At 42.4% G+C, this 26,573-nt stretch overlaps 4 protein-coding genes across 4 annotated transcripts; 3 read left to right on the top strand and 1 right to left on the bottom strand.

Annotated features, from left to right (window-relative positions):
* The first annotated feature begins 304 nt into the window (after positions 1 to 304).
* Positions 305 to 3,849, top strand: tdo2a (tryptophan 2,3-dioxygenase a). The gene is made up of 12 exons (XM_034543430.1): positions 305 to 339; positions 484 to 589; positions 712 to 802; positions 1,070 to 1,140; positions 1,689 to 1,816; positions 1,950 to 2,136; positions 2,250 to 2,357; positions 2,482 to 2,593; positions 2,754 to 2,811; positions 3,024 to 3,103; positions 3,237 to 3,327; positions 3,696 to 3,849. Exons 1-12 carry the CDS (start codon positions 305 to 307, stop codon positions 3,847 to 3,849), a joined length of 1,221 nt encoding a protein of 406 aa, XP_034399321.1.
* A 1,279-nt stretch (positions 3,850 to 5,128) lies between these two features.
* On the bottom strand, positions 5,129 to 11,851 carry ctso (cathepsin O). Its single transcript, XM_034543429.1, has 8 exons — positions 11,645 to 11,851; positions 10,546 to 10,651; positions 10,269 to 10,393; positions 7,984 to 8,151; positions 7,497 to 7,618; positions 6,159 to 6,322; positions 5,287 to 5,379; positions 5,129 to 5,163 (listed from the first exon to the last, which is right to left on the bottom strand). The coding sequence occupies exons 1-8, from the start codon at positions 11,849 to 11,851 to the stop codon at positions 5,129 to 5,131; spliced, it is 1,020 nt and encodes a 339-aa protein (XP_034399320.1).
* A 2,591-nt stretch (positions 11,852 to 14,442) lies between these two features.
* Positions 14,443 to 19,037, top strand: asb5a (ankyrin repeat and SOCS box containing 5a). Its single transcript, XM_034543816.1, has 7 exons — positions 14,443 to 14,712; positions 16,106 to 16,185; positions 16,988 to 17,095; positions 17,352 to 17,502; positions 17,761 to 17,895; positions 18,549 to 18,740; positions 18,910 to 19,037. The coding sequence occupies exons 1-7, from the start codon at positions 14,508 to 14,510 to the stop codon at positions 19,035 to 19,037; spliced, it is 999 nt and encodes a 332-aa protein (XP_034399707.1). The 5' UTR covers positions 14,443 to 14,507.
* Positions 19,038 to 20,038: 1,001 nt separating this feature from the next.
* Positions 20,039 to 22,380, top strand: spata4 (spermatogenesis associated 4). Its single transcript, XM_034543002.1, has 6 exons — positions 20,039 to 20,127; positions 20,868 to 20,997; positions 21,256 to 21,374; positions 21,752 to 21,972; positions 22,055 to 22,159; positions 22,286 to 22,380. Exons 1-6 carry the CDS (start codon positions 20,039 to 20,041, stop codon positions 22,378 to 22,380), a joined length of 759 nt encoding a protein of 252 aa, XP_034398893.1.
* Positions 22,381 to 26,573: the final 4,193 nt, after the last annotated feature.

The raw sequence follows: 26,573 nt of genomic DNA, 5'->3' as shown, positions 1-26,573 counted from the left end.
GTGAGGCTATACATGCAGACATAAACAGCACATATATATATATATATTCGTTTTCTTTTTGATAAGGGTCTTGTGGTGGGTGTTTTTTTAGCACATTTAAACAAAGTCCAGAAGTCGGTCCTTGTTCGGGGGTAAACAACAACTCTGTGGGGTAAACAGAGGTGGGCCGGATGGAGGCCGTATCCTCGCCAGTGATTGGACGAGGAGAGCCTTTAAAACTCCGGACTGCATCGAAGGCAATTTTAGTAAATATTAGTCGAGGGAGAAGAACACATCTTTTGCTGCAACTGATTATCACAACGTCATGAGTGGATGTCCGTACTTTGAGAAGAGGCATTTGTACGTTTCGGAAATTTCTTTTCTCCATTTTTTTTCTTTTTTTTTCACATTCAACTAAAATGCAGCCCGACAATTCATTCATAATCCCGATGGTGGTGGAACACGTCCAATAACCAAGCTGCTTCTCTTTTTCCCCCGTTGCAGGTTATTCAAAAGCAAGTCTCCCGAAACGGAGGAAGAGGAGGATGCCTCCCAGGCCGGAGTTAACAAGGCCAGTAAAGGAGGAATCATCTATGGAGACTACCTGCAGGTAGGAAACACCACCCATCGAATGATTTAGTTTCGAGAGAGAGCAGAACTGGAGTTTAGATTCCTGTTTTTTTAAAAGTGTGCATTTAAAGTTAAGCACTTTAATTTCTTTTCCACTCGCAGCTCGACAAAATACTGTCAGCCCAGGTGCTGCAGAGTGAATTAAAGGGGGATAAGATCCACGATGAGCACCTCTTCATCGTCACCCATCAAGGTAAAACCAGCTCTATGGTGTTTAAGAGCTTATTTTCTGTCTACTCCTCTCGGAGAAACTGTTGTTTTTATCTTGGTTTTTTTTTGTCTTGTTTTTTTTCAATACGATTTGTATTACTTTACTTCTTTTTCTTACTATTTGTACTAATTCCTTTAATATAAATGACTGAATACAGCAGACTAACTTTCCCAAATTGGCATGTTTTATAGTATGAGTAGCCTGTTTACGGTGTAAAGTTATACTAAAATCTTTATGATGCTTTTTCAGCCTTTGAACTATGGTTCAAACAGATCTTGTTTGAACTGGATTCAGTGCGGAATATCTTCATCAGTGGACACGTAAGTCACATTCCTCCATTGAAAGACGATTTTTCTTTTTTCTTGTTCATGACGACGTGAAAATGGCACGTTTCAAAATCCAGAAGTATTTATTTTTCTAGTTTTTAAGTGGGGCATTTAGTACCACTCAATTTGGATGTGAAATGTTGAAGATTGAACCCCAGCTCAAAATATGAAAAAAAAAAAAAGTTAAGCACAAAAATAGCACAAAGTCCACAGAGGACAACATCATTATAGTTAGATCTCACAGTAACTCAGTTTAAAAAAAAACAAAAAAAAAAACATAATCCATTCATATTATTCAATCAATCTGGCTTTGGAGGTCAGTCGGCGAAAAATCTGAAATGTGCATCACTAAATGTGCATCACTAATTAATAATTATGGACTTTTTCTTTTTGAGTGACACATTAAGTTGATGAAATGTTGATGTAAAAAATATCTAACCTCCAACTATTTCAGCCATTTTCTAATCCGAAGGGTATGATGTGCGTACAAGGTTTGCCGCGATTGCTAAATATTTCCCGTCAATATTCTAATATTCCTTCAGGTACGAGACGAACGCAACATGCTCAAAGTTAACAACCGCATCCACCGGATGGTGAGGATCTTCAGGCTGCTGGTCGAACAGTTCACAGTTCTGGAGACCATGACCGCCTTGGACTTCTTTGACTTTCGGTAAGCTTGTGAATGAATATATATATATATATACATACATACATACATACATACATACATCTTCTGGCTCCTTCTCCTCGGGCTCTGAAAACGTGTATAAGACGCTCTCCTTCGTGACTCCGTGTATATGTAGAGAGTACTTGGCTCCGGCCTCCGGATTCCAAAGCCTTCAATTTCGTCTCTTGGAGAACAAAATCGGGGTCCCGGACAACCTGAGGGTTCCATACAACCGGCGCCATCACAGGGACAATTTCAAGGGTCAGGAAAGCAAGACGCTGCTCGCCAGCGAACAGGAGCCGACGCTCCTAAAACTAGTCGAGGTACCCCAAGAAAAACACCACATTCTGTTTGCTGTATCTGGCTCTGGATAAGCCCGTGTGCTGCTCACCGGGGTATAAGAAAAGTGGTAAAACCCTCGGCTGTATTTTCACAGGAGTGGCTGGAGAGAACTCCCGGCTTGGAGGCGGATGGATTCAATTTCTGGGAAAGGCTGGGAATCAATATATTTAAGGGGCTGAATCAGGAGAAGGTGAAAATCGAGGTAGGAGATGACTCAAGCTAACGGAAAAAAACAAACTTTCTCCCTGGAGAGCACAGAATGATTGACAGAGAGTGTTATATGTTTTTTATTTACTGATATTCCTTTGGGACTATTTTTCTGAAAGAAAATGGCAGATTCTGAAGACAAGGAGGAGCTCATGGCTGAACTGGGCAAACAGAAAGAGCTGTTCACTTCCCTCTTTGATGAAAAGCGCCACGAACATCTCTTCAGCAAAGGTGAGCGCTTTCCACAAATGGAATAAAATCGGACTATCAAATGTTGAAATGTGGTCGTAATGTCGTAAACGTGCGTTTGGTCTAGATTTGACTCAATGCTATGTATCATTTTGTCAAATTAGGCTCAAAATCACACTTTTTTTAAATTTTTGCTGACAAGGTGAGCGGCGGATCTCCTACAAGGCTCTCCAAGGCGCCCTGATGATCAACTTCTACAGGTGTGTGGTTTGTTTTTTTTTACAGCTTTTTCCTTTCCACCTTTTATGATGTGGTGACGCACCTTCGGCAGGAATCATCAAGAGTCACGTGAACCGTCTCTGTAGTCGCTCTCCATTTTACAACTTCTACGAATCACCACCCAGAGACGTTATCGTACGGCACCTTAAAAAAAAAAAATATATATATATATATATCTTCTTCTACCTTTCAGGGAAGAGCCGAGGTTCCAGGTTCCTTTCCAGCTGCTCACATCCCTCATGGATATCGACACCCTCATGACGAAATGGCGTTGTAAGTTTCTGCCGGTCAGGAAGCAAAGGAGTTTACAGAGCTAAAGTTAGGCCTCAGAGGCAGAGGAATCTCATACATCCTCTTTGCCTGCTCATCAATCCAACAACCTATTCCCATTTCTTCTTCCTTTTAGACAATCACGTATGCATGGTGCATCGTATGATCGGCAGCAAAGCCGGCACGGGAGGCTCGTCCGGCTACCACTACCTGAGATCTACCGTCAGGTATTGTGTTTTAACCGATGACACCCTTTGCAAAGTATCTTCAACCCGTCACTGTGCATTTAGATAAAAGGACAGGACACTTCTACGCGTATCTAAATTAACTCGTCGTACGGTCACTTCTTCCTGACGTGCACAAACTATACTTCAGGTTCATTTAGAAGGAGCGACGGACAACGAGTCCTTTGTTTGATTTTTTGGCAGCAGTTTAAAATGTCAATTTTGTCCTTCAGGAAGTAGAATTTGAACCAGATGCGCAATTATATAAATCGGGAGAGCACACACACACACACACACACACACACACACACACACACACACACACACACACACAAGTTAAGCGTTTGATGAATGACTTTCTTTCCCTTTAGTGACCGCTACAAAGTGTTTGTGGATCTGTTCAATCTGGCGACGTTCCTGGTGCCTCGGCACTGGGTCCCCAAGCTGAATCCCAACGTTCACAAGTTCCTCTACATGGCCGAATGCTGCGACAGCTCCTACTGCAGCAGCGAGGACTCGGACTAGCGGCGCGTTTCAGCCGTCTCCGCTGCCACGTCCCCCGTAGCAACGGAACGCTTCGCACAAGAGGAAGAGCTTCGGCGGCAGGTTGGCGTAGACGAATAGGAACCGAGTTTCCTTGAGAGGAAACACGGGACGCTTCCACCTCCATCAGATATGCATGACATCAGGTGGATTTACCTGAAAAAAATATATACATTGAAAGGTTTTATGTTTTCTAAAAAAAAAAATTAAATGGGGTACAGTCTTCACTACCACATAGGATGCAGGAAACTCTGATAAACAGATGGCCTTTTTTTGGAGCATCTTGCATCTTAATTTGGTGGTTCCAGTTTTTCTTTTTTTGTTAAACATGTCAGGAGTGATCTAGGATGACAGGATGGGGGTCATTTGTAATGGCTGAGAGAACACCCCAAAAATTAGATCCATTATGGAGAGACATTTGATACCATGGTGTTATTATTGGTTGGGATGTCTAGATCCAGAATTGTAGTATTGGGATTTGGAAAAATACAGAAAAATGACAAAATGTGTTGACGTTAATGTATATAGGCAAGGTAAAAAAAACAACACATCTTTGTCTCTTAGTGACGGCCAAATTAAAGTATTTCCCTCTAATCTCTAATCTCGACCGGTGACAACCTTAGCAGATGGCGCCTTGATAAAAAATGTGCTCCGATGTTTTCTCAATACAATTATGTAAATTCACTGTGACTGACCTGAAAGCAAATGGATCAGTGAGAGCAGCGATCAAACCGGTGGCTATGACAGGTTTTTAACAAACGCATTATCTTTCATGACAGAGTGGAGGATGAGTCAGAGAGGGAGTATTGATATGAGCACACATGATATTATAATAAACCTCTACAGCATCCATCAACGGCAACATCTAAAACTAGAACAATTTGCAGCGTGTAAATGTAAAACACAAACTATATAATGTGTACATAATGTTAATAATGTGTTTTGTATAGTATACTATATTGGGTTACATTCATTTCATTGTGTATTTATGCAGTGATTGATCTCTGTATAGATATATGCATTAGGCATATAACCCAAAACATTGGATCTAACAATTTTTGTACCGTGCATTTATTGTATTACTATTGTGGTGTCAGTTGTCCTCAGGTATGAGCCAACATTTATCAGTCAAAGTCATTTATTTTGTTGATGTAACGTGGTGACATTTCAATAAAAACATTATTTAAAGTGACATTTGAAAGCAAACAGATGACTGATTTATTTGATTTTGGCAGCGGTGAACACACACACACACACACACTCAAACGATAACTGCTGCCACAGAATCGGCAATACCTGTGAAGAGAAAACCAAAGGCTGTCGTATTAACCCCGGAGGGGATGGTGGGGACGGCAGAATAGAGGACACGTATTAAAAGGAGACAAACAGAAGACGACAAGAGGCAAAGATCATACTTACCACAAAGGTTTCCACCAATCTTTATATAAACATAGCCCTCATTCCCCCAAGAAGCTCCCCACGAGTTCTGCACAATCCAGTATGGAATATCCCCTGAAATAGACAACATGCGTTTCCAGATTGAATTATTTACAAGTCAGAGGAGCATGAGGCGCGTGTGCCTGTGTGTGTACTGCCGCTGCAACCACTTTAGACTGTTACGTAATCGCCCATATCCTCGTGTGATACCCCACAAAACGCAAGTTTGGAATAGTGAATGTGAAGGAATATCAAAACACCGGTGTGGGCGATCGATCAACAGCAAGAAATGAAACGTCGAGGCAGCTGTGACGATGTTTCTGGAGACGGCCGTTAAGAAAACACACGTGTCGTTAAATTCGACCTTTCGCTTCGTTTTGTTCACACTGGTTTTTGTGCGTTGAACCCGTGACACGCAAAAAAACGGGTAACTGCGTAATCAGAACCTGTTTACTTAGAAATGGTGTGCACATCACTTGGACAAACAGGACAAAGGAGTCCAAAAGGTCGCTTCTCTTTTTTTTCCTCATAAACCGACAGAAATATTTAACCAGTGACATAATATAATGAAATCTTTCCAACGGCAGATCTACTCATAAGGCCAGTCCCTAAACAAATTAGGAAATAAACCTTAATAGGTTTCGAAGACTGACGTTTTTTTTTCATTTATTCAAACAACAAAGCTGGCCTAGTGAAGATTTAAAACTACTTCCACACACCCTAAGGGTTGCAAAACATTCTCGAACTAAAGAAATTTTATTAAATCTTAGCAGAAGTAAGCATATTAAAAAAAATAATTAAAAAAACAGTTGCCTTTTCCTGAATCAATAACTCATTCTCGTGACTGCATGTACCAACGGTGTCGTATCCAACCACCAGGACGGCGTGGTTGGCCCATTTGCTGGAGCAGTGGTGCTGGATGATTCCACCCAGGTAATCCTGCCAGCTGACAGCATCCACGATAACAGCCAGGGGGCCGCGCTCCACCAGATGACTCATCATCGCCTCCTCTTGGCCACTGAGGGAGGAATAGCGGAACAATTGACTCTTGAGGCGGCGACACCGGCACTGTGACGTCTCCGTCCTTTGTGGGATGGTCACGTGTGTGCCATTATGTTGAAGTCACCGGGTTTGCAAAATCATAATACGATCCCTCGAGCAACATCCAATAAGTCCATCGGTGAGTCCAATGTTTTACTGGTTTGCTCTGTTTTCTCTGGGTCAGCGTATCATCTCTCTCCGCCCCTCTCATTGATAAAACAGGTATTTTCCTCATTCTGTGCAGGCACACTCCTGCCACCCTATCAAATGACTCCCACTAGGGATCGCTGCGATGCCCTCCTCTGCCAGGTTCATGACCTACGGGGCCACGGAGTCTAGTCTAGTGCCAGAACTTTATTAAATAAAGCCATTTTACACTCCGTTCACGGTGAGGCGAGGTCTTGTCTCGTTGGATACTTTACGATCCCGTTTATCTCTTGCTATGCAGCAGTAAAGGTCTGGCTTAGGAGGCCCCGTGACCCCTCCCCTCTCCCAACCCCATGTGTCTTCTCTCTGCACGAGTGCCCGATTCAAGCAGCCTGATGTACTCAATGATACAGTACTCTGACCTTTCTGAAGACAGGGGGCGACCTGTCACACCGGGACCAGTGGATTGTTGAGGTGAAGACATCTTGTAGTAATAGTTGCACGGCATTGACATTTAGGTTTTAATTATTATTATACAAATATTATATATTTCTACATCCAAGAGAAGTCTTATGTAAGGAGAGAGACTATACCAAAAAAAGGTTGGCAAGTCTTGTGAACTCTGCTCCCTAAAAATGAGACCGTCATCTACTCTTCATGGCAGGACCCCGACCCTCTTGCGCAACATACCATAACGGGCATTACCAGATGCACGAGTGAGAGTCACGATCCGGTTCGATATTAAATAATGACGGTCTGTTTTCACCTTCACTCAAGGTAACTCATTGGGACCGCAGTGCTGCTTAAGCAATCCGTGGTCACCGTGTCCTCTGTCATTGCGTAGGACGGAGACTCCCCTCCCCTCTGCTCCGTCCTTGGTACTTTACGAATATCACATTTAAATACAATGCGATTTTACCCGAATATAGCGCTGTTCATATTTGTTTAGTTTTTTTTTACGTTTATTGCATCGAGACAAAAAAAAAAAAAAAAAGGTATTTCACCTGAAGTCATGTGAAGTGAAGTTCCTCACAGCGACACCGCCGTGTGACTGAGGGAAGAAATGGCAGATTCCCGTCTTGGCCTTGTAGGGATACTCTGACTGAGGCACCAATTTCACTCCGGTCTAGAAAAGAAAAATAAGTTTGTCTCAGTCGGTGCGTTACCTGAAGGCAAAAAAAATAATCCATTTATCTTGTTTATGAAAGATCCTGGCGCAGGCACTTTTCTAATTTATGTCAGACAAGAGACAGCGATCTTATTTCCGCCTACTGCCTCTGCATTATCTCCCTAATTAAAATACATGACAATATTACCTGATTCTTAGCGAGAGCTAAATGGGCATATCTTCCAACAGGTTTCATAAACAGACACTACATCTCTCGTGTGTATGTGACGTATTGGGAGTTTATTCTCACTGTAAACCACTCAAGGAGCTTCCGTTAACGACCTGAACATATATATATATATTTTTTTAAAAGGTCAACACACTTGCTTTAACCAGCTCAGGGCCTGGAACGTGGAGCCTCCGCTGCAGCCATTGTTTCGGAAGGAGCAGTCCAGAACCTGCTGCACGCTGAGCTGCTGCAGCCGCCAGCCTCCGATAGCGCGGACGGACTGCGTGGCGCCGACCACGCTGAACGCCCAACAACTCCCACACTGGATGAGGTCAATTGGCAGGAATCAGGAAAAACAAAACCACGTGGGAAATGTGGAGGGAAGCCAAACTCACGAATACAAAAATCACACTTTATGACAGCCAGGAGGAAGAAATGATCAAGACTTTGGTTTCTGCAGCCTCTTTGTGTTTTAAAAACATTGACATCAGGCGAACCCAAAGGTTTGATACGAGTTTAAACAGTGGGTGAAGCACTAATTAAACTTGAAAAACAGCTTGGGATGTGGCATTTGGAACCTCCTCCAGAAGATAGGAATCTACAGCGAGTGCGGATGCTGTTCATCTCGCTGGGGAGGTGAGAGGATGTCAGGCCAAGTCCGAGTGAACGGTTTGTTTTCTGCTGCCATCTGCTGGCGGAAACGCCTCAGGTGAGCTGCGTTTTGAGGGAAATGTTCACTTTCTGCCTCATTAAAATGTATTTAGCGGTGAAGTCGTGGCGATTATTTGAGCTATTTCCGATTGCAAAAGTTACCTCACGCAGGTGACATTGTTTTCCTGGAAGCAGACACAGTGCGTTTCATTACGCGAGCTGTAAAAAAAAAAACCATTTGGACGGGCAATCTCATTCTCCAAACAGCATCAGACTCGGCAGAGTTCACTTGCTCAGCATTAATTCTCAGAAAACGTGATGAAAAACCAGAGCTCTCCATGTAAAAATCCAATATTCGGTTGCTCGGTGTGGGTCCCGCGGCTTACAATCAATACCGAGAAGCAAAATCAGTCATTATTGCTCGCGCTGGAGATAAGTATGCGCTGAGTGTACAAAATGTGAAGACCGTCTGCGCTCTCCTTTAAAAGCGATGAAATGCACTGTGAAAGTCAAAAATAACAGAAAACCGAATCAAGAAGAATTCATGGAGATGCGATTGGCTTTGGTATTTTGTGTCTTTGTGTGCGGTACTGCATTTGATGTCCGGTTAATCCATCTACAGAGTCTATCTGTGCTGCCGAGGCAGCTCCGCAAACAGGAAAAGAAAGAAGAAGAAAAAAAGAAAAAAGCACTGCAGCAGATTGGTAGGAGAGTGCAGCCATGCTCAGGTTCTCCCCGGAGTGGTAAACCGTCGCTGAATTTCGAGAGAACAAAATATATGTTGTGGTGTAGGCGGTTTGCTGTATGGGCTGTGTCGCTCCCCCGGGGACAACAGTTTCACAGTGGAAATATCATCCCCCGAACGGCAAGTTGACCGACTAAAGAGATAAAGGGAGCAGAAAGTTAACCTCCAGCGAGGACGAGAAACAGCTCCATCTCACTTAAACGCCACGCTTACCTGCCCGGTTTGTCCTTCGACCATTATTAAAAGCGCACGTCCACTCAAATATGCGTCTTACTTATCGTTACTCCACTTGGATGTGTCTGAGAAGGGACGCTTGTCCTGACTTTGACACAGGAAGGAAAGTATTTTTCATTTTTATTTTGGCTCGCCCTTAAAATCCGTTGGACGTGTGCAACGTCCAATCGTGATTTTAGTGATTATCATAACGTCATCGAAGCCAGTGGTATTTGTGCGATGTGAAATATTGACGTCGCCGGTACAGAGATTGGACTTCAAGACTAAGAAACATCATTTGTGCAGTAGTTACAATTAGTTCATTTCAAAATTTCAATGTGTGTATTTGTATAAATGCTGGATTATTTTTTTTGAAATGGAGAATAAGTAGATAACATATTAAAATCTCTCAAGTAAAAAAATAGAAGAACACAAATAAAATCAAAACGATGATTACAATGGACGCTCTGGCTCCTTTTACAGACGTGCCCGAGTCTGCTGTTTATTCTGGAATCAAGTGGAAAGCGTCAAAAAAGAGTCAAGGACCAACGTCTCTATTTTGACTGTATCATTTCTTAGATGTGTCTATTACTCGCCTGTTTGTTATGACATCATCTGATTGCTTTATCTGTCAATGCTAAAAATGCTGATTTAAAAAAAATGGCAATCGTTAGTCTGAACGTAGCCCGACTGTGTACCCACAGCACATATACATATATACACATATATATATATATATATATATATATATATATATATATATATATATATATATATATATATATATATATATATATAGCATATCTACCATCCATCTGTGTCAACCTTACCGCTTCTTGGTTCTGGACAGTTGCCACCACTGCTTTGTCCCTCCAGTCAAATTTGCCTGGGAGCCGCTGGGTCTTCAGGCCCGAGAAGGGCGGGGCTGTGTCTGCGCTCGCTCGCAGGTAGAGCTCTGTGGATGGCGGGACACAGCTCAAGGTCATTCCCGGATACGAAGATGCACGTGAAGTATGAACGGCTGTGCACATTTTGAAACGATCCACCGGTACGGACACTAAATAAGTGAATATTGAATATATTTCACCTGACATGTTGTCAGCCTACCTCTGAATTCATGCTGCGAGAGGTCAGAGAACCGGTTGACCCCATATTTGGCAGACTGCGGTAGCGTGGAGAAAGAGTTCAGGTACGCGTGCCGCTTTGTAGCATCCTGCAATAACACGCATCACAGATTAGGTGGGATAATGTTACCGGAAGGGGCAGCAAAATGTAGGCAACTTGAGGGAAAAAGTTGTAGTTTAAGTATCATTTTTGGCATAAAAAAAAAAATAAATACAGAAAAGTATTGTTGTGTTATCAAGATTACAAGAAAAAAAACAAGCCGATTTGTTTTTTTTCTTGTAATCTTGATAACACAACATATGAGTTTTAAATACATCCCACAAGCTAAATAAAAACATCTGAGTATTTGATCAAAATGTTACTTCAGTAAAAAATTCAATAAAATGAACCATACCTCCAATTCAACCAGCTATGGGATTGACATACTGCTTTAATAATAATAATAATAATAATAATAATAATAATAATAATAATAACCTAATACCTATAATCAGTTTACTGTATTAGCCAGCTAGTACAACCTAACAGACTAATGAAACAAGCGGCAACCATTATAAAAGAAAGTGAGTGTTCAGGTTTTGTTTGGACCCCTTTCAAGTAAAGTTCAAACTAACAACCTTCAAAAAGACCTTGAAATCCAATCAATACCAGTGTCAACAACAGCTGAACATTCATAAAGATGCATTTCGTGCTCTAGTTTGACCGAAGTGTACTTAATAAACTGGCAATCAAGTCTTAAAGCACCATGAAAAAGGGGGACAATTTAGATACAGATTTAATTTTTAAACTGTAACTTTTGATAAACAGGTGCTGCAAAGTGTCAATCATTAATATACGCCAATGCTAAACACCTAATAGTACAGGTCGTCATTCATTGCACGTTAATCTACAATTAAATTGCCTTGTCTTTCAAAATAAAAGCATGTTTCACTCATTTGCATAAGTGGGCGACGTCTGTTGTTAAAGAGTGTGTAAATAAATAAATTTAAAAATTAAAAACGTGCTGAGTGACATCAGTTTCTCTCCACGCGCCCGTGTCGCTCTCGCGCGCGTGTCTCCTCCTGACCCACGTCAACGTCACCTGGAAATGCAGCCGACGGCGGCGGTTGGACTCCTCGCCCTCGGCCTCGTACGCCCGGCGGAAGTGCGCCCTGAACGAGTCGAAAGCAGCCGCAGAGCCGTTGAACTGCGTGCGCGTCTCCTCCGAGGTCCCATCCAGACGACACGGGGGAAAGAGGAGCGTGGACACGGCCGCTAGGACCGCGAGCTGCGGGTGGCCGGCCCCCATTTGACGAAGCAATGTCGGTTACAAACATTCAGCAGTTGAAATATTTTGGTATTTGGCGAGAAGAAAGATAGGTGTGATCTTATAGCGCATGCGCGGGGATCAGAGGTGCTGAGGGGGAAGTGGGGTAAACAATAGTGATTTTAGTGTGATTTAAATTGTTTTCTCCCGTATTTATGATTTAAGAACAGGTTAAAAAAAAAAAGTATAACCTTTTTAAATCCGTACATCCATATCCAATTCATAGCCTGGCAAAACATAAAATTAAAAAAAAATTGTCCCAGGTACTTTTCTTTTTGTTGTGAAAGTGTTTGTTGTTGTAATATTCATTTCGGTACCACAACCCCATGTCCTAAAATGGAACAAAAACAATCGTGTTTATAAATCTCTCCATGCACATTACTTTCATGTCTTTCTTTTAGCTAGAAATAGATTTTAATTGGCACTTGTCTCTTGGCAACAATATTGTCATTTCGAGCATGTGGAAAACAAATTGTTGGTTCAAAGCCCCCCAACTGATACGACCTGTAACATTAGTCATGGTACTCCTCACCGCTTGGAAGTTTTGTTCTTTGATTATTGTTTTAGATACTGATGTGTAACATCCCGTAATGTGATTTGTAATGTGTTGGGGACAATGGAGTCTCACGGACTATTACAATTCTTCAAATGTTTAAATGTCAGGAGCTTGTCTTCTTCTTGTCTTGTGTATTCTGTAATATTGTGGTATTGATGGTTGCGCTCTATCTCCTTTTTATTAAAGAAATGATGGAAGTCCCCTGATTATATTTGCTCAGGTTTCCAAACAATGGTGCAGGTCTGCTTCATATTTAATTAGTGCTGGAAAAAAGAAAAAGTCCTCTTTAAATCAAGCAGACCCATCGCCACTGATGCTGTGAGACCAAACTGTGGAAACTGTCAACTTGTTTTAAGCATCTGGATACATGCAGTGATGACACAAGCTGATTTTATATGTAAGAAAGTTATTCAGAGAGTTAGACTTAGGAGACCAACGGGGTCTGGAGTCAGTCTTGCTGTGTGTGGCAGCCTGATCCTTCATTTATATCCATATGTCTGGTGTCAAAAACAAAGCTGACCAGGATTGTCGAGGCAGTTTGAAAGTGGGCCATGAGACGACCTCTACATCACAACTGTACACAGGAAGGCTCTGTCAATCATCAATGTCAAAACACATCCAGAGTACATTTAGAAAAAAATGCACGAGTAGGATATTTGCTAAGGGAATAGGATCCTTTTGTACATTTAATGAGAGCTATACACATTAAAACAAGCACTTTGGCTACATTTGAATTTTGGGCAAATTAATATGGTTGTTCATTTATGATATAGAATTGCATGATGTTTGTTAAATATTGCAATAACAGTTCAATGTTCATTTATTTGATGTTCCCCCGACATGGCTTACACCTTGAATGGAATCATTGGACTTCCCTTTGAATATTAAACAAAACTGAAATGAGCTGACTGTCCTCAAGGGTGATACAGATTACTCTACTTAGCAACGGGCCATCTGTAAAGCCGAATGGCTGATTAGGAAGACACATTGCAATACTCAATAAACAGCATCCAATTGTAAATCATAAACGTGAAAAATAACCAATATTCGTTCAAATAGCCAAGATCTAAACGTATCTAAAGTGTTTATGTTGTGTGTTGACATCATTTAATGTATAAAAAGATCCTGTTCCCTTAGCAAGTGTCCAAATGTCCCACTCACTTCATCGTTTATGATTGACAGGGCGTTCTTATGTACAGCTTTGCCGTGGAGGTCATCTAATGGCATCGTGCTGGAGATAAAACTCAGTCATAATAACCATAGCATTACAGAATAGACAGGACAGGACAAAAACACACGCATACAGACAAGACAAGCTACTGACAACTCAATAATCATAAAATGCAGCGTTCCCAACACTTCGCCTATCGTTATATGGTCCGTATCACCATTCAATACAATAATCAGAATATGTGAAATGTCAATCATCTCGGTCGACTTAACCAAGGTTGTCGCTGTTGATGAGGCATGAAGGTTATATGAACATATGCAGGAACAATATAACTTTTTCCATCCCCTGTTTCACAGATGAATATAAAAAAATATATAAAAATAATATCCAGGCAAAACCCCCTGTTCTTAAACCATAATAATAACTTAATTAAAAGATTGAATTAGCTTTATATGAGATTGGGTCCACATCAATTGATTGTTTTTTTTTTTTAAATGTATGGAAAATATTGTTTTAAATATATTTTTTACCTAATATATCTCAATTTAAATACTACCAATATTTGAAATTAATACAAAGATTAATTTTTAAAAAAAATCTAATTTATCCATAATTAAATATCATCATGAGTTAAAAGGTATGCAATTAATGTCCTATGTGCAACTGTGACCACTGTGTGTAAAACCTACACACACACACACACACACACACACACACACACACATTGTACATTAACATTGGAGTATTTGCTCTCAGGCACAGTAACAGCTGCAGGGCATTTTCTTTCTCCCAGCCTGAACCAGCCGGCCAGTACTCGGGGAGCAAAAGCAGAGCACTCTTGTGCTTTTTGGAGTGGTTTCTGATCCCGCCTTCATCACAACCGAAGCCCCTCTGCAACGCGTCGAAGGGAAATGTCAGAGCCGACAGAGGAACTCTCCAATAAGCCCTTCGTGGCCCGGTTGGCCAGTGTTTACCTCAGCATCTTGGCACTGTTCTGCTTCAAGCTCTTCGTTAAGATCTCCCTCAACTTGCTGACGTACTTCTACATTGTCCGCGGGAACCGCAAAGAGGCGGCCAGGATATCAGCAGAGTTCTATGACCATGGTCAAAAACACAGTGAGTACTGAACGGGTATAGATTTATTGTCTTAACTTATCTGTTCCACAAGCTGCATCATTAAACATACAGATCTGTGTGCTGGAGGCACAGTTGGTGTAAAACGGTAACAACAATAACAACTACACACCAAGCAACACGTTGGGCCTGAGGCGGATGAGGTCACAGGTGGTGATATGATCAAACTGTATGACTCTCCGCTCTCACACAACCACACGCACACTTTCCATGTTTACAAATGAGCTATAATCGCATTGCTAATCCAAATAGCATAAGGGCCATAAAAATGTATTGGCATTAATGCCGACTGTGAGACATGAATGCCTTTTCGCGTCCATCAGCTTAATGACTATACTCATACATCCCGAACTGTATACATTCAATATAAAACCAAGACACTGTGGGCTGGCAGCTCTTTTTCCTCTAATGTATTAATAGAACACAGTCATGATACCCCCCCCCCCCCCCCCCCCTCCCCCTGCTCCTCACGCCCCCGCCCCCATCCTGCCCTAGTTTCCATACCCAGCTATGCAGTGCACCCTTTCACACTCAGTCAGCAACCAAAACAACACTGCACATACTCTGAGGCACATTCTAGAGGGGCGGGGGGGGGTGGGGGGGGGGGGGGGGGGGGGGGGGGGACATGGCGACAACACAATCTATATCCATCATTCAAGGGGAGGTTTAATTTAAAGTGGACCGACTTCATGGAATACTAATTGGCTACGCTTAGTGTATTAGTCACAGTCCTGCAGATATGGTCTTCCTTGTTCTCAGAAATCTGTTTGATGCCGTGGCTGGGTCTTTTATACCCGTATTTCAAATGAATGTCAGTCAAGGAAAAAGAGGTCGGATGAATAAAGCAGCTTGAATTATTATAGAAAAACATTAGATGAGTTATTATCTAAATCTGAATGATGATGGAAACGTCTCTCTCTGCGTAGCTGGAGGCTGCTGTCCTGGACATTGACTCAGGTGTCCTCTATCCGATTGTTTGTTTTTTTGCCAAAATCAAACGTCCACAGTGAATTTCTCCAGTGTGTATATCAGGTCTTGTGTGTATGGAGTGTTAATGTGCTGCAGTTATACTGGACTTCGAGCATCATTAGTCACATAACAATAAGCTTCCCCCCGTGCATTAACTCTTGGAACATGAAGGGTAAAACATGACATTGATAAACATATCAAGAGGATGGGTACATTTAGATTTGTGGTTGGGATTTCTCAAAGCAGCCGATAAAGGAATTATGATATAAGACATGACGAATCAACCAGATTTGACAAGACAAAAAATCGTAAGTAGGTAAAAAAAATCATTTCGTCAAGACATAAAATCACAGTTATCTTCACATAACATCAAAAGAGTATTTGACTCGACTCATTCTTCCTGCAGGACCCTGGGCGGACCGCTCGCCCCTCCACGATGCCGCGAGTCAGGGCCGCCTCCTGGCTCTGAAGACCCTCATTTCACAGGTGAAGAGAACACGAGCTCGTGGAGGAAGTCATGATATAAACCTAACGGAGTAGGTGTGTGTTGCTCAAACCGCAGGAGATTTCCGGCAGAAGGCAAACCTCTCCCACATGCAGAGCCCAATCCACTCGGGAGATGTGCATCCTCTCATCTGTACACAAGGGGTCCGATGTAACGGCCCCCCCTGTGCAATTAAATGTGTATCAATGCCCGCGTAGACTCCCGGATTAGATGTTTAAGAAAAAAAAAAAAAAAAGGTTTGAATGGAAGTATGAAGATCTGTGAAACATGTATTCATCTCATTGGTACTTCCCAACAAAGATGTTTTATTTTGGTATTTTGTCTGTCTGCACCTCCACGACTTCTCAACACAATAATGGTGTCATTTGTCATTTGTGTTGCTGATCAATGCAGAATACTGATAAATGAGAGACTGGGATCATTTCCTCTTTCAGCTGGTCAGAGATTAAGGAGTGCACGACAAGAGCGTGAGACATTTCCGCCACAAAGCCAACAATGCCTTGTTCTTATCACAGACGAGCTCATGACAAAGCTGTGATAGCATTACAGTATTTTGCGTGGTGATTTATGAGCTCGTAGCCAGACTTCTAGCCTATTCATCGCTATATTGTTCAGATGTGAGTTTGTCAATCACTGACAACCATCAGTAGAAAAGAAGATGAGCTAATTTGTGCAATTCCCGGTGTTCACCAATAGAGGCTGATGAAAGGTCACGTGTTAATGCACCGTTTAACGTCTTGATATCTGTGGCTGTTTGATTCTGTTTTTTTTTTTTTTTTCCAGGGTCACAGTGTGAATGTCCTGACTATAGACCACGTGACACCCCTTCACGAGGCCTGTGTCGGGGACCATGTCGCTTGTGCCGGAGCGCTCATTGATGCCGGAGCAAATGTAAGTCGCGTCACCGCCCTCTAACTGTTGCCACGGCCGCACGGGTCAAATGTCATGTCCGTGGCCGGGAGGATTCCCGGGTAGAAGTAACACGTGGAGCGATGCCGCTCGTGTCCCGCAGTCACTGTAGAGTTATGAACGTGCGAGTTCCCCTTCAACTGTTTCCCCCCCTCCTCCCCACGGCTGTTGCTATTAGTCCAACCTGCATGTATAAACAAGGCCTGAAAATAACCATTTAAGGAAAATGCTTTCGCAGGTCAATGCTTCCACAATTGATGGATTCACCCCTCTGTTCAACGCCTGTACAGCGGGCAGTGTGGCGTGCACCGAGATTCTCTTGGAAAATGGAGCAAAACCCCAGAGCCTTGTGTATCATCCATCACCAATCCACGAAGCCACGCGCAAAGGTGCATTGTGAATAAAAGAAAATGTTGCATTATGACGAAATGTAGCAACTAAAATATCAGGTAGTTTTCTACTTATTTGAACAGATCCAACTGCAGCCTACTCCCGGTCTTTTCAACCTTTATTTGCGTCCTTTGCCGGGCGACGGTGAAAAACAGCTTGAGAAATAAATCTCAACAACGACCCGAAGCGGACAGCTTGGAGAATTATCTCGCACTGTCACTTACTCACTGCGGTCTTCATGCTCCATTACTCCCCAGGTCATTACGGTTGTGTGGAGGCTCTGGTGACTTGGGGGGCAGATGTGGACGTGGACATTCCTCACCTGGGCACCGCGCTCTACACGGCCTGCGTCTGCCAAGAGCTGGAGTGTGCCAGGAAACTCCTGAGGGAAGGTCAGCTCAGTGTGGATCTTTGCATCTCTATACAGACTGGGCACATACACACACACACACACACACACACACACACACACACACACACACACACAGATACAGGAAACAAGTTCATAAACCCACATATGTACACTGGATTTTAAAAGGTTTTAAACCGTATTTAGACCCTGACACACAAAAAGCTCTTATATCAGTATTTGAGGGAAGCAGTTCTTTAAAAGAATGTGTTCGGCCTTTTGCTGGTGTACTTTCATTATTCATAATGAATTGCCTATTTGCAGGCATTTTCCAGCACAGCGGCACAACGGCTTTATTATTTGTCCGTTATATGTGACTCATCAAGGCAACGGGAGATGTTGGTCTGTCCTCGAACTGCTAAACGTTTCTTTTTCTTGAGATCAAATGAGGACAATTCGCAATTCGGATTCAACTTTATTGTGCAAGTAGGCTACGAAGACAACGAACGAATAACACGTTCGCATTCATCCTCTCAAGGCGGTTGAAAGTAACTTCTGGGAAATATAAGAAAATGGTATAGAGGGCAGGAAGGTCTTTATTTTTAAAATATGAAATAAGAATACACAGAGCCACACAGAGCTTTTCCATGTGAGCCGTGTCTATAACTGGATAATCGAGTTGTCCTCCACATACAGGTGCGAGTGTCCAGAAAGGCAAATCCCTGGATTCGCCGTTACATGCGGCCGCGGAGAAAGACTGCACGGCTGTCGCGAAGCTGCTGCTGGACTTCGGCGCAGACATTAACGCCAGGAACGCAGCGCTTCAGAGGCCGGTGGACGTGGCTCCGGCCAGCAGTCCGACGGAGGGTTTCCTCCTGATACACGAAGGTATAGCACCTGCAACTATAGTTTGTGTAAGGCCCTGCAGATTTATGGTTTGCTTGCGTTTTTGTTTTTCGACCTTGTCTCGAGTTTTTGAACAACGTCATCATTAGATATGTCCAATGAATTGGGGAACTGTAATGATTCCTTGCCTCCTCCTCCCCCCTCCCTATAGTTAAGCCACGACGGCTGGGTCAGCTGTGTCGTCAGTGCATCCGGAGCTGCGTCGGCCGCGACAGACTGCGCCTCCTCCCCAACCTCCCGCTGCCCAACAGGCTGAGGAGCTACCTGCGGTACCAATGACGGGACGGAATGGGACGGCACAGAAAAATAGGCCTTTGTCACGCAGAGGGGGGAATCAAATCCTTGAACGCCGTCCTTCGACTGTGGCGACCAGTCAATTAAAGTGACTCGGGAGCCGGCTGTGATGAGCTGGTCTCCATCCCACTCGCGGTGGACGAATGTAAAGCGGTTCTAAAAAAAAAAACGAGTTCCCTGGGTTAAATTGTGGTTAGAGAAATATAAGACATACAATAGTATTTGCAATTCAGTTTTGCCGTATTTAAGACGCCTTAATAGTTACAATAGCTACCAAAATAGTGATGCACTTTGAACAACTTTGAGATTACAATGTCATATAAATGCAGTGTAATATACAGAGTACTCATAGTTCTGCTTTTGATATATAATGTATCGCGCACGGCCGTGTGATTAAAATTGTTTTGAAGCCTGGGTGCGTTCATAAAAATATGTGTTGCTTTATGATGTTGGACTTTTTTTTAAACTAAAATAGTTGACATGCTTTTAAAAGCTTGGATTACAGAGTATACTGACAACTGGAGGCAGCTGACTTTATTGTTAAGTCCCAAATGGAAAATATGAGTGAGCTGGAAGTGCAAGAGAGAGCGCAGCGGGAAGAGTTGTTTGTAACAACAGCTAATACGGCAATAAAAATAAAGCTCCAAAGGCTGTCAACAAAACCACATGAATTATCACATTACAGCAGCATGAAGTACCCTTTCTGTGTTGCACTCTATTTCACAATATGGTGGTGGTTACGACATGACCGACACCACTGTGTATTTCATAATGTCTTATTTGACTACTTCAATATTTTATATTGGTCAAACAAAAGAAACATGCCACGTGTCAGAGAGAGAGCTGTGTGGTGTGGTTGCCACGGCGATGGTAAACAAAGTGCTGCACCGAGCAGCACCTCGGAGAGTAAACCGGTCAGGTTATTAGCACGATTTCACGGACATAGTTATTAATAACCCACTATAGTTTGTAGGCATCAGAGCAGCATGGCTCCCAAAAAGACAGGACTGCCGAGAGAAGTCGTGAGATGGCTGCAGAGCCTCGACTTGTCTTTCTACCCGAAGAACGTGCCCAGGTAAAGAGTGAAAAGAGTTCACTTACACACACCTCATCCGGCATTACGATATATAACGACATATTACACAACTCCAAGTGAGACATTATTATTTTTTTAAACGATTTGCTGGCCAATGTCCAAACGTGTAGTTGTAACGTCAGTTACAGTTCTTGGTAACATTTAACGTTTACCTAAACTTTCCTTTATTTTTCATATAATTTAAATAAATGTATTTAAATACATTTAAATAATGTAATTATTCAAATAATTGTTATTCGAATTATTACAATCAATTTAAATGATATAAGAACAATATTTGTTGTCTTTTTTGCTGCATGCAGATACCACATCAAGTGGAGATTGATCATTTCAATGTAGCACATATAATAGATATAAAATACATAGACATAATGGGCTTGTAGATTATGTTATTGATGCTGCTAATGCTGAACAAGGGCATTGAAATTGAATAACAACATATGTTTCCGTACATCACAGCTTGAATGTAAAAATGTAGAGACGTATGTGTGAAATATGCATCAACAGGTATTAGTGGGATACATCCGCCACCTCGGCTGCATTAAGACAATCGTTGCTATGTGAAGCAAACATGTTCCTGCAGGTGAAACCATATGGCTGTAACAGCTGTACCGGTTCAAACTAAACATTAAAGCATCACCACACAGATGAGGAAGAACAACAACAACATCTTTCAATATAGGATTTCACTCAATTTGTAATCCCCATTTTATTTCCAGAGATTTTTCCAACGGTTACCTGGTGGCGGAGATATTGTCTCGTTATTACACCCAAGACTTTCTAGTGCAGTCGTATGACAGAGGAGCGTCACTCTCTGCCAAACAGTGGAACTGGAGCCAAATAGAGAGGGTAAGAGGAGGGAATAACATAATAATATATATATATATATATATTTAACGAGGAGAAATGTATCCTTGTTCAGTTTAATTGACACGTGGTTTAAAGGTGGTTTGATTCCTCCCAACACACCTCTTTACATATCAAATCACATAATATCTATGCAATGAAGACCCATTATGGTGTCTTTCTTTTCCTGCATGTACTTGAGGGATATGAAACAGGAAGTTGTCATTGTTACATTATTATTATTATTTTTTATTATCCCAGTCTTTACAGAAGCAGAATCTGCACTTGATGAAAAAGCTGATTGACGGAAGCATTCACTGTAAACCAGGAGCAGCCGAACTGTTGGTGCAGGAGGTTTATACTCTTTTAACTACCCGGAGGTGAGTTAGTTAGATATCGGTATACATTTCTCTGTGTTTCAGTGGTATTAGCTCACAAGTTTTCCCAGAGTTGCACGCGTTTTTGAAACATTACCGTGAATTAAAAATGGCGTAATTGTTTAGCGTATATATATATATATATACCCCTCAGGAATGTGTTTTATGTGAATAATATTTGTAATCGTCAGGTAACACAGACATTGCTATTATAACTCATACACATTAATGCTTATTTAAACTGAAATTAAAAGAATGCTGATAATGTACAATATGTGGAGGATGCCAGTCGGCATACGGCACATGTGCTCATTGTATAAATGATATTCCCAGAACACAAATAGAATAACAGAATTCTGATCAGTGTGACTCCACCTCAGCATCCGAGATGTTCGGGGCCCAGCGTCAGACTTCACTGACCGACAGTACCAGGAGCTTCTCCCCACGCTGGCCCGCTCCACGGCCTCCAGGGCCATCAAGAACAACCTGAGGATAACGGAGATCATGGCGGAGCCCGACATCAGCACCAACCAGAGGAGGGCCGAGGTCATCCTCCACAGGCATCTGGGGCACAAGGCAGAGGATAGGGTCCTCAACCCTGGTAAGTCACCCGGGGGAGGAGGGGCAAATATTCCATTATGTTATTATAATGTATTTTTTTCCTCTTTGGTTTTCGGTGACAGGACGTTTGAAAGTGAAGCCTAATCTGTGTCGGCCGGCAGCCAAAGATCCTGAGCCATCCAGCCGCGGCGATGAGTGCTTTGCTTCATCCGGAGACACTACGGTGAGTAAGTGTTGAGTCATATATTCCCCTGCAGAGAATACTCATTCTGCAAATGTGCTATAATGCATCCTTTGAGTGACAGCTTTGCTTTGAGACACAGTAATGTCTTTTCCATTTTCTTGTGTTTTAGAGTTCTGCTCCTCTTCAACACGGAGTGGAGCGGCCGTTTCCTTTAAGGAGATAAAGGTGCACCAGCCTGTCAGACGCTCCCTGGTCAACTATTAAATCAACTATATGGAGATCTGTGCTCTATAATTGTGATGTGTGTGTGTGTGTGTGTGTGTTTGTGTGTGTCCCTTTTGCCTGTCGGATATGACACTGACAGATGGAGGAGAAGTAGGGGGTGGGAGGGGCCTCGGGAGGGGTCATAGCCCATTTGACTGTTATGTATCAAAAGTATTTTACTAGGAGTAGCATTTGTTTTGGAAGACAGAAGGCGACACTTGTTTGTTGTGGCTTGTGTCATGTTTCCTGTTTGGGCAATGTCTGTCTGCACCAGTAGATGGCAGCATTGAGTCGCGAGCAGCACTCTCCTCAATGGTTCAGACTGAAATCCACTGCTTCAGGTGTACCATTGACAAAAAGAGGCTAGAAATGAGTGTATGCTGCAGTATTGGACTGGCCCTACTGTTTATCCATTTGTGACCGCTTTATTTAACTGATAACTGCAAAGGTGCATTTATCTTTGAGGACAATCAAAGTTAACTTTTCGGTTGAAGCTTAAATTAAAATTGTGTTGTTTTACACTCTTATTTGTTGTTCCTTCCAAAAAGGCGAACACATCTACAAACGGGGATAAACAAACACAAATCAGCTGTATTTAATGGACCGAAACTGATGCTTTAAACAGATTTTGTTTAAAGGTTTAGTGTTAATCTCTGTCACTAATTTGCTTCATGGTTAGTGCTGCATTAACAACACACTATATAACCGAACAGCGCTATGGACTTTATTGACAAACCAATTTGCATCCACGAGTATCCTGCAAAAACAACTGATATTATCGTCTCCATTGTATGTTTCTTCTTTCTTTCTTTTTTGCATCCTTAGTGGAGAACATTTAGCGTTTGTGGTGCCAAAGCCACTCAGATTCACTTTGAGATTGAGATCACTCCGTTGGCCCCAAATCTCCAAACACTCGTGGATGGATGCTCAGCGTACAGCACAATTGAGCTGTGAAGCTAGTGAAAAACGGATGACAGGATGATAAGTGTTTCTGGCTGACTGCCTGGCTTCTCATGTGGTCTAAGAGCCCGGGCTCTCAATAGAGAGCTAGGCCAATGCCGTAATGATATGATCTCCACAGCCTCAGCAGACTATTAGCTACAGATAACCGTGAGATTTATTGTGTTAAACGCCATCACTTGACTCTCCAAACGGTCGCGGAGGAGAGCATCATTTGGGTCAACCGCCAAAACCATAACAACAACAACAACAGCTGATGCCAACCCGTAAACAAAAAGCTGTAACGCAACACATATTTTAAAAAAAAAACCTATTCATCAACCATTTAGGGAGAGTGGGAGTGGCTATCTGACATTTGAAGAGACCCACCAGCCTCTAATATATCTCATGGTCCCTTTGAGAGCAGCCCATCCTTTCTCCATGGTAGTCAATGGCTGCTAAAGCCTCTTTCCACCGCCTCCCCTCAGTGGAGCTGTAAAACCTGACCTCCTTAATCTTTCAGTGTCTTTTGATTTCCCTCAGCTTGACTGGGCGTGAACACACATCGGCACTTAAGACGACGAGCGCTGTCGCCTGTTGATTTCCGCAGAAGCTGGGAGATGAGCATCGGAATTTGGGTTTTTTACATGTTGAGCCTCACACATTTTGCCGCATTGGTTTCTACCGAAAATACCAGATTGCGAGATACAACCGGCATCGGCAGCAAGTGATACCATAGAAATGCAAAATAACAAAGGCAGTGAAGACGTAGTGCGGAACAGCCAGAGTCCAGATAATGTTAATTTTGTATATTGCAATAAATGACCGTTACCAACGAATAATGATGAAGTGAGATTAGCTGCTTTACATAATAAGCACTGGCCAGGGTGATGTTTATATTTATTCTACATCTACACACCTCTCCCACTGAACAATATCTAGGTCCTGGTTGCCATGGCAACTAGCAAGCCCATACTGGAGAGCGACCAGGAGACATTAATAAGCTTACTGTGAGCTTCTTTGGCTCGTTCTGTTGGTCATGAGTGCACAGGAAACCGCGGTTTCACAAAATCACAAAACAAATCACAAAAAAAACAAACACACTTCATGTACAAAAACAACAACAACAACCCCCCCCCCCCTGATGTTAGAGGAAGGAGGACGCCTGAAATGCCCCAAGAAAGTGTTTCACCATCTGTCGATTTTTCCTATCGGCATCGTGGTACCCACAGTGTGAAGGAAGCTCTAGTGGCGAAGCCGAGGGGATGCGGCAGGGGGAGGGGCAGTGCCTTGTTGGAGACACAGACTGTAACATGACTAGCCAGGGAGGGGAGGAGCGGCGGGGGGGGGGGGGTATTGTGAGTCTTTGTAAGCCAAGGATTCCCTGAGAAAAAAAAAAGAGCCCTCCCCCATTCCCTCACAGCAAATATCCCACCCCTATTAACAAAAGCCACGGTAAGCTAGTATGTGGCCATGTTATCCAGGCTAGGGGTGGGGCACTTTGTGTGTCAGAAATGTGCATGGAAAATATATAAACACATACATATATTTTCAGTAACCCCATAATGAACTGCTTTTATTCATACAACAATGTACATTTAGTTATAATGTATTAGTCACCAACAAGGCCCCTGGAGACTAAAGCTAATTAAGTGGAAATTATTTTTATAATTTTTTTTTTTACGTGCCACATGCAAACAAGATAACTTAAACAAATAATAAACCATTATTCATTAGATAGGCATTCAATTAACTTCCTTCGCTGACAGACTTAGTTACACATTGTAAATTATCATATGAATTAGACTTAGTATTTACAGTGCACCAAGACAACACAGTCGGCTTGTAATTGAAACTGGCATGAAACTGGCATAAAAAAAAAAAAAATGAACATCTGATCCAGTAAGCTCAACACATGTCAGCAACCTAGGTTACTAAACAGATTAGTAGTTGAGCTTAAATACCTCTGAATAGTGGAAGGAAGATACCACAATACCTTCTACATGTTAGAGAACTGCATCGCTCTCCCTCTCCGAGTATGAAGACTCACAATAGAAAGGGCACGTCAAAGTAAATATACAACATAAGACAAAGGAAAAATATATGTTGGGTCAAAAGCAAAAAAAAATAAAAAGTCTGTTCAGTATTTTACTTACAACAACACAGTATATTCTGTGAAATGTAGTTGGTAGTATCTCAACAATACCTTTTAGTACAATATGATATTCAGACACTGCAACAATAACATTTTGAGTTATTTAAAAGGAGCTAAATTCACTATTAAGCAAACAACTACTTCCTGTGCCTATAATGTCTACCTGAGCAGAGAATGAAGTCGCTCTCCCTCTGCGAGTGTTATAATCTGTGATTCTCCGTTTACATATTGAGGCTGGCTGCGCATGCTTTTAGTGCACGGGAGCGTGCGCCACTAGCTAGCTTGTGGCCGCCGCTCTGCACTGCTCTCATAGGGTGGTTGCAACTCACAATGGCGTCCCGGAAGCGTAACACCCCCCACTGTAACACCCCCAGCAACACGTACCCCCTCAGGTAAACAGCTTTTTGCCCCGTCTGCCCGGTTGTTTGTGTTTGCACTGTTAGCACCGTTAGCTAGCGAGCCGCCGGCTCAGCGGCCAGCATGTTGAGAGCCGTTGAGAGGCGCGAGGAGAGGGATCCTCCTCTGTTGCTCTCCTGAAGGTTTCTTCCCTTTTTTTTTTTTCCTGTGAAAGGTTATTTTTGGGGAGTTTTTCCTGATTCGATGTGAGGTCAAAGGTCAGGGATGTCGTATGTGTACAGATTGTAAAGCCCTCTGAGGCAAATTTGTGATATTGGGCTATACAAAATAAACTGAATTGAATTGAATATGCTCCCAATCTCAAATTTAGCACCTTTTAAAACAGTTTAAAAAAAAATATATATTTTTAAAACTTTTGTTTAATTCATTTGAGCAGGATAGTGAATTGAGAACTGCGGGAAACTACCGACCACAGGACATGACCACGTAAGATATAAGATTAAATGCACTTGATATCTGACCAACGTACAGACATTGCCATCCCTCGGGCCGTGCTGTCAGAAGGGCTAATAAAAACACATGTTACTAAATCTAAATAAAAAAGTTGAGGTACTTAGCGGACTCAGGAGGTTAGACCATCGGGTTGGACAATATGCTACAACGGGAGGGTAATTGAATTATTAATTCAATATGTTGCATTAAGTAATCAAACATTTATAAAGCGATACATCTTGACATCAAT

The sequence above is a fragment of the Cyclopterus lumpus genome, chromosome 10 (assembly GCF_009769545.1).
Source record: "Cyclopterus lumpus isolate fCycLum1 chromosome 10, fCycLum1.pri, whole genome shotgun sequence".
In the NCBI taxonomy this organism is placed as follows: domain Eukaryota; kingdom Metazoa; phylum Chordata; class Actinopteri; order Perciformes; family Cyclopteridae; genus Cyclopterus; species Cyclopterus lumpus.
The sequence above is the reverse complement of the archived record's forward strand: the minus strand, read 5'-3'. Positions and strand labels throughout refer to the sequence as shown.